Raw genomic sequence first — 8,701 nt, 5'->3', positions numbered from 1 at the left:
GGCGAACCCCCTTCTTCCGAGACCCGCGATCCCCTAGCCCTCGCCGCCGGGTCTCCGAAGTGACTCCGACGGAGCCCCGCTGGCCCTGGGCTCCGCGTCAGCCTGCGAGTTTGGGGGTCTGAGCCGGAGACCTGGGGACCCCGTGCACCGGGAGGGGAAGGCTGACAAAGTTGGGAGCAGACAGTGGCCCCTTCGGCCCCCTGGCCTCCCGGGAGACAGGTCGGGGCCACGCTGTCTCCTGTTTCACCTTCTGCTTCCCTTATGGGATCTGAGACTTGGCATCGAGGGCAGAAGCCTGTACCCCCAAATCATGCCCCGTGGCTCAACTCCAGACTGGCCGATACTAGTTTCTCAGGAAACATTATTTTGGCAATTCCAAATAGATAGTTTTCTTCGTATCTTATAAAAGGAATTTTCTTCCAAACTCAGGTTTTCCAAGTTTTTCCTTTTCTTTTTTTCCTCCTAAGGGAAAGCAGTGTCCCTTTAAATAGAAACTGAGTAGTCCCCCTTGAGAAGGACAACAGGTTCATGAGACAACTCAGCGACTATCATAGTTCCCCCAGTTTTTGTATGATTGCTGTTTTCTGTTTCTTAGAATGTTAATTTTAAATGGTTCTTGCCTTGATAAAGGAACACTTCTAGTGGAGAATTAGTTTACCAAGGATAATTAACTGTCGCTATAAGGCTTGCGTCCTCCGGATGCTTTACAGTTTAGCCCTGCTAGCTGTGGTACTTAGAGAAATATGGCGGGCAGCTGATGACCCCCAAGTTGTCTTAACTGTGCACCTTGCACATGCTATTGTTTACATATGTAGAATGATTGCTTTCCACAGACTGATGTAAACACTAGGGGTTTTCTTTATTTCAAGTTTGGAAGCATTAAGAAGTTGATTGAAAGAAAAAGTTCTTGGATAAACCCTTATGTCATGAGCCATAGATCATAGGAATAATTCGTTCATTCAACAAAATACTGTGTGCCAAGCACAGTTCTAGCCAGTCAGGGTGCAGCAGTGAGTCAAAAAGACCAAATACATTCTGAATTGATCAAATTTAACCATTTTAACTAAATTGTAAAAGCAAAAAACAATTTTTTTTTTTGTACCGGGGATTGAATGCAGGTTCTTGGGCTTGCGAAACAGGCAGTTGAACCACTGAGCTAAATCCCTGGCCCAAAAAACAATTTTTCATACAGATTTAATGGGTAGGGAAAAGATCTCTTCAGGTTACACATACTGATCTTCCTGAGAAAAGGAAATCTTTTTTCTTTGGCTATTGAAAAAGATTTGAGCAACTTTACATTAAGAGTACAAATAGAAATTAGAATAGAATTAGAAAAATGTATATTAAACAATGTTGGTAGACTTGGGACAACTGTGGCATTTGAATGGCTGCTATTTACAGTAACATAAGTTAATTTATCTCCATTTATAGCAAGATTGAGAGCCCCATATTGTTTACGTGTTTTCTGCTATATTTCAACTTGTTTGTATTTGAATATAGTGTTTACTACCTGCAACATAGAAGCCACTCAATGTGAATTAATATGAAGAAGTGAATTCATTGTTGAATGAAGATCTGTTTTGCTGCCAGCTTTTGCAATTTGAATTTTCTTACTCAGAAGGTTAATAATAAGTACTCTTAAGTTACTCAGGATTTACGTGTTTTCTGCTATATTTCAACTTGTTTGTATTTGAATATAGTGTTTACTACCTGCAACATAGAAGCCACTCAATGAAAATTAATATGAAGAAGTGAATTCATTGTTGAATGAAGATCTGTTTTGCTGCCAGCTTTTGCAATTTGAATTTTCTTACTCAGAAGGTTAATAATAAGTACTCTTAAGTTACTCAGGATTTCACTGGTAATTTTTTTTTTTTTTTGTACTGGGGCTCAAACTCAGGTCCTTGTGCTTGCAAGGCAGGCAGCGGAACTACTGAGCTAAATCCCCGGCCCTTCACTGGTAAAATTAAAAAAAAAGAAACAAAAAATGATGCTTCAATTCTCAAATATGTTTGCTGTCCTTTAACATACTTTAAATAAGAACCTAATAAAAGAACCTAAATGTACTTCTATCTGTCTTTCCTGCTTGGACCACCATGTGTCAATGAGTAGTTTATACTATGGAGTATTGGGTTGAAGAACAAGATTGTATGTTTTTTATAATTCTATTTTTAAAGAGAGACTTGGAAAATTTCCAATTATTAGGCAAACAATGAATTAGTTATAAATTAGGGCATCTGAGGATTTGTGAATATCAAATTTCTGTTGATCATCAAACAAGTCTATATTAAGTTATTTTTCACTCTATTGCCTATTTTGTTTCTCAACATCATGCCAATTTTAGTCTCATTAAAGAGAACTTTTTAATTTTTTCCCTGAGCTGTTTGTCAATTTTAGTAACTATTTTCTCCCAGTTCAAAGCCTTACCTTTCTTAGACATTATTTTCACGGTCACAGTCTGTACAACTTTCTGAGCTTTTGCATTGGAAGGAAGGAACCAGTTGTGCTGAAGAGAGAAGAGACTGTAGGCTTCACAAAAACCAATTCAAACTCAGAATCCCAGCTCTGCCTTTTTGAATAGCAGGATGTTCCTTGCTTAGTCTCAGTTCTCCCATTTGTTACGTGAGTTTTGAGGACTAAAAAGATATGCCCAGTTTGTGAGCCTATAAATTCTTCTGTGCTGTGCAAATATTATTTATCCGTTGGTATCACATCATGAGCTTCAGTCCAGCAACTGTTACTGAGATGACTGTCAAATACCATTTATTGCCACTATCATGGCTGTGTTGAAATTCTGTTTCAGGGACTAGGGATTTAGCTCAGTGGTTCTGCCACCCTCCCCACAAGCACAAGGTCCGGAGTTCGATCTCCTGTACCAAAACACACAATGAAATTCTGTTTCAGGGGCAAGATATAAGGAAAACTAATTTGAGACATTATATTAATGTTATTTATCTATCTGTGCACCCACCATTTAATAATTCAATTCAAACTTGATATAGAAATGTTATTCCGGTCAAGTTAGTAATCAAGAGTAAAAAAAAGCAACAGGAATGGTGAATTTTTTTTTAACTAAGAGCTAAAATTTAGTAAAAATCTGAGCCAACACAGAGACTAACACAGAACTGACAATCAGTGCTCAGTAACTCTTGAATGGACATATTAATAAATAAATCGATATAAGCTAATTCCATTCATTAAAAACTTACATTTTTAAGGGAATTGTGGAGGCTACAGAATAAGACATGGTTCCTTGTCTTCAAGGAGTTTATAGTCTTGTAGGCCATAATAGTACCCTCTTAAATTTGTGCAGTGGTTAGAGATTCAAAGAACTTTTAATTCTATTTAAATAAAAATATTTTTGTTAGGCCGATTTTTGGCTTACTGTTTTAGTGGTTTACCTGATGCATTAATAACTACATTTTGCCCCGTGTCATTTTATGAAGTAGACATTTACCACTAAATGAGGGAGTGTGTTCTAACTCAAATAAGAAAGAGGTGAAAATATTTTGAAAATCATGAAAATTATTAATAATGCAAACTCTTGTTAACTATACTACTTCTGAGGTTCCTGAGTCTGCCTTCACACACTTGCACCAGCACCCCCCGCCCCAGTAACATCTCGTTACAGGAAGTCATTTTCCAGGTGACATGGGCTGACTAGCTGCTCTGTAGTGTTTGAAAGCCTTAAGAGGATTCTGTGTAGCTGTCCCCACCTCAAGTTGCTATACTCCCCACTCTCTTCTCCTGAGAATTAATTACTTTATAATAGGAAGATGAAGTAAAAATGTGGTGAATGGAAGATGGAGGCAGAAGCATTTATACTAAAAGTATATTCCAAGTCTGTAAAATTAAAATTGTCACTTATAGGACTAAGTATAATAAAGCTTTTTAGTAAGTCGTGTGTTTTAAATTTCAAGAAACTATTTTATATCGTTTCTGGTGGTTGAAGGAAGCACCCCTTCATTGTAAATTTATGCCATCTTGTCTTACTGTGCTAGATTCTGCTTGTAGTGTTGCCTGAAACGCTTAAGTCAGTGTGGTGCTGTACCGGTCAGTCATACTTTTACAAATTAATGTCTTAAAGCTAGGTGTAAGGACTCAGCACTTCCCTTGTATATGTGATACCTTTCCTCCATTTTTAATTCAAGAAGAATTCTTTGATCTCTGGGATTCCTTGGAAATTGCTTTTAAAATTACTGAATTTTGCATCTTCCTCAGCTTTCCAAGTTCCCTTTTCAGACTCTTGTCTAAATAATCTGGTCTCTAGAAATTTTACTTGACTTTACTTTTCCTGCCTTAATGATGTTGTCTAAGCTGGTTTTAGACACCTTGGGGCTATGCTTATTACAGTCCCTGGAGGCTGTCTGCCTTGATTGTATTTGTTCTACAAGTGGAACCTCAGAAACCAGTATGAGATATCATAGCCTAAAGCCACTTTGGTAATCTTGGTAAACTCTAACTTCAACAATGCTAGACCTGATATAAAAGATAGAGATTCTGTGTTGTTTCAAAAGAGTGTTAAGAAAGGGGATGAATGTAATGAAGAAATTAAAAGTGTTTCGCTAAATAAACCCTTATGTTTTGTGGTTTCCACGAAATACATTTAAACAATCTGTCACACTGGAATTTTGGCACTTAATTTTTGCCAGTAGTATATTCCCTTTAAAAATATTTTCTCCCAGCTTTCACTATGATTCTTGTCTGAGCAGTCTTGGCAAGTTTGTTTTATTAGGTGTTTTGAAAATCCCTTTAAATTGCTGCTTCTGAGTTGAGAGAGAAAGGAAGAAGTTTACTTGCTTAAAAGAGTACTTGCTTAAAAGCTTCCTGTTTTATTAGTAATATTCCCTTTGGGTTCACATTGATTCCTCATGGACTTTTTTGAACTTGGGTAGATTTACAGATTATTAATGGTAGGCTTACTAACTTACTGTTTTCACTTTCTTACTAGTTATGTGTCTGAATATCATGAACCAATCCATGTTTTGTAAACACCTATATTTCCACCAGATTTTTCTTTGGCCATATTTCCCAGAACTCTCCACTGATGTTAATTAATCCTTTTGGGTTTTATGTGTGTTTTGTTTGATCATTTTCTAGACTGCTACTATCTTGTGGAGTCTAAAGGTTATATAGAAATTTCACAAGTTAAGTGAAATGCTGTAATTGAGTTACTCTTCATAAATTTAGTATGCTCTTCAAATATACTGATTACTTCATTCTGTAGGCTTTCTAGATTTGGACGTAATTATTTTACTTGGCCCTTTTTCATGATGTAGATCTAGAAGAAAAATTTGGCTGCCCAAAAAGTTGAATATGAAAAGGTACATACCAACAGTAAAGACATCTTTTACTAGACTCTTCCCTTGTGGTTTCTTTCAATTACTTAAGGAGTACTGTTTCCTTGTGCTCTCTCAACTTTAGGCACACATATTCTGGCAAGATAAACTTAAAATATGTGTGTGTGTGTGTGTGTGTGTGTGTGTGTGTGTGTGTGTGTGTGTGTGTGTGTGTGTGTGTGTGTGTGTGTGTGTGTGTGTGTGTGTGTGTGTGTGTGTATTCCATTGTTAGAGAATATTTTTTAAGATTTTCTATCTTTAATTTGACATTTACTGACATCAAATTAATCTCAGCTCAGTGGGCTTCCAAAGTATCTATCACCCTTAGCCTTTGAAGCCCTTTCACAGTAATGGCCTTTATTCCTTTATAGTTTTCTCTCCTGCCATTTAGAATGATGTGCTTACTTTGAGTCATGGAATTGTGACATCAGAAGTAATTTACCTTTCACCATCCCCTCTGTTGCATTTTCTTTTTTTAGAGGCTTCGCATTTAGTAGATTGAAATGATACAACTAGTCCACTTTAGATATATCCATCTCCATCATGAAGCATTTGTGCTGCTTGTGATCTATTTCCTGCCCAGCACACAAATATGGCTGGAAATAATCTTGCTCAGTTTTTAAATTATATTATTGCTTTGCTCATCTTTAAGACACTTTAAAAAACCAAATAAGTGGTTCAACATTAAAGGCTATCTTGCAGGAGGACTCTTGAATACCAGAGAGAGTAAATGCTGTGCTCATGGTAAAAAAAAAAAAAAACAGTTCCTGTTTCAGATGAGAGAGAAACACTGAGGCTTGAGTCTTTTTTTCTCAGATGTAGTGAAGTATTTTCTCATCTTTTTTCTAAGCTTAGGGAGGTATTCCTCATAGTCCATTGTGAGTCTGACTAAAAATGAGTTCCTTATTTTTAGATTGCATGTTTCTCTTTTATAGTGACCTTTCCAAAAGTTGAATATTGTTGGTTCCGACTTGGGTCATCCTTTTTGCGCCATAGTTATTCCTATATAGAATGTTTGATTTTATCTTTTTTTCTGCAGTTTCATATTATGTTCATAAATTAAGTTTATGAATTGGAAAACTCGAGTTAAGATACCAAGGGTTTATTCCCATTTATTTAAAAACCTGGTAATAACTTGAATATGTGCTATATAGGGAGAGATATATAAAGAAGAAAATACTTATTGAATATCTAATGGTGAGAAAGTCAGTTGTGGACAATAAGCCATTTAGTTTGAAGTCATATGGACATGGATTCGAGTAATTCTTTGACATTAGTTGTGTGATCTTCAGTGAGTCATTTAACCTACTTTCGCCCTCAGTTTTCTCATCTGTAAAGTGAGGATAATAATATCTATATTGTAAGGTAGTTATAAAGAAATAGTAGTCCCCCCTTTTTCATGATTTTGCTTTCTGCAGTTTCAGTTACCCATGGATAACCACAGCTGGAAAATATTTAATGGAAAAATTCCAAAAATAATTCATTCATAAAATAACTTACTGTTTTATAGTTCTATTTTATTAGTTATAGTTGTTAATCTCTTACTGTGCCTAACTTGTGAATTAACCTTTATTATAAGTGTGTGTGTGTGTGTGTGTATATATATATATATATATATATATATATATATATATACACACACAGGCTGGGGATTTAGCTCAGCGGTTCTGCCGCCTGCCTTGCAAGCCTGAGATCCTGAGTTTGATCGCCAGTACAAAAGCAGACAAACAAACAAAAACTTGAAAAGAAAAGAAGAAAAGCAAAAAATATATATATATATGTATAGGAAAAAACAGCATACATAGAATTAGGTACTATCTAGGGTTGTAGGCATTGCTGGAGCTCTTGGAAAGTATCTCTTACAGATAATGCAGACAGTTACTTGATGGAGACCCATAGCTGCCTAAGTCTAAAAGTCCATCTTCTTTTTGCTTTGTTATATTGGGTCACTTTATCCTTTCTAACTTGTTTTTATGTGTGATAATTTACATTATTCTCTAAAACTCTCCATTACATGTAGGGCAAGTGTCAAAATTGTCATTTTGCAGGTGAAGCAGTAGATATCAGAAGTGTCTTAACTACAACCACTAATCTTTTTTTCTTCTAAAAATGGGACTCTCTTCTATTAAATTTTTAAAAATCAAAATAGATGTGACCATTTAATGCAAAATGTGGTACTAGACCGGGATTACTCACAAGGATGCTAGTAAGGTAATTCCTAAAATTTGACTAAAGTCTGTATGTCCAAAAATTATACCATTAACATTATATTTGGAGAAATTTAGGGAGGAAGGAGCCTTATGTCTACAACTTATTTCAGATTGTATAAGAAAAATATGCATTTATATATAGGGAGAGAATGTTAACAGAAATTTGACAAAATGTTTTATCATTTGTAGAATCTGAGTGAAAAAACATAAGGGGATTCTTTTTAGTATTTTTGCAACTTTTCTATAAGTCTCAAATTATCTCATAATGAAAAGTTAAAAAGAAATAACACATTTGTTTTAAAAAAATTAAAGCAACTGAGTATGTGAGAAGGATGTAAAAGCACTTAGTACTTTTGCCCCAGGGAAAGTGGTGCATGTATATAATTTATAACTCCAGGTTTTCTTTTTTTTCTATATAAACAGATGTGTGTATTTCTTTCTTAACAAAAATAGGCTTCTATTTCACATGTTCACTTCTTTACATAGAAATTTACCATACTCATTTTAGCAGCAACACAGGGTTCTATGTAGAATGAACAGTGTTCTTTGTAGTCAGTTAACTGCCTTACCTATGTCACGGTTGTGAGGATAAAATTAGATAATTAATATGAAAATGTTGGGAAAATTACAAATTTAGTATAAATATAAGGTGTGATTAAGCAATTTATCATTATCAATGAGAAATACTTGATTCATTTATGAAGTAAATATTTAATGTTTATATAGTATCAAAACAGTTTTGTTAGGGCCTGTGTAATGTTTGCTTTCTCCTATTTTGTTTCTCTGCCTTCTCCCATCCCAGACACCATACTGTTAAAAGTGTTTTTGAAGTAGAAATTTAAAAATTCCATACTCTGTACTTGGATTAGGTTATAATACCTATCCTGATATCTCTGTGCTCTATATAGTCCCTTACAAAAATACTGTAACATGAAATTCTTAAAGGATTTTGTAGCAGTTTTGATTCTAGATAGTTTTTTTCAATTAGACATATTTCAAATTGTTAAATTTGTCATTGCAGTGGCTGTGTATGTATATATGAGAGTCTGTGTGCAGAGTGGTGTGTGTGTGTGTGTGTGTGTGTGAGAGAGAGAGAGAGAGAGAGAGAGAGAGAGAGAGAGAGAGAGAGAGAGAGATTGACTAAAGGGTCCC

At 35.3% G+C, this 8,701-nt stretch overlaps 1 protein-coding gene across 1 annotated transcript in view; it reads left to right on the top strand.

The window, feature by feature from the left end:
* Positions 1–8,701, top strand: part of Maco1 (macoilin 1) — a 66,657-nt gene that overhangs the window by 2,988 nt on the left and 54,968 nt on the right. Inside the window, exon 3 of the mRNA XM_010634863.3 lies at positions 38–219. Coding sequence (XP_010633165.1) covers positions 38–219 — 182 coding nt within the window. The remainder of the gene's footprint in view (positions 1–37; positions 220–8,701) is intronic.

Source organism: Fukomys damarensis, unplaced genomic scaffold, assembly GCF_012274545.1.
Source record: "Fukomys damarensis isolate Sample0158 unplaced genomic scaffold, DMR_v1.0_HiC HiC_scaffold_23, whole genome shotgun sequence".
In the NCBI taxonomy this organism is placed as follows: Eukaryota; Metazoa; Chordata; class Mammalia; order Rodentia; family Bathyergidae; genus Fukomys; species Fukomys damarensis.
The sequence above is the reverse complement of the archived record's forward strand: the minus strand, read 5'-3'. Positions and strand labels throughout refer to the sequence as shown.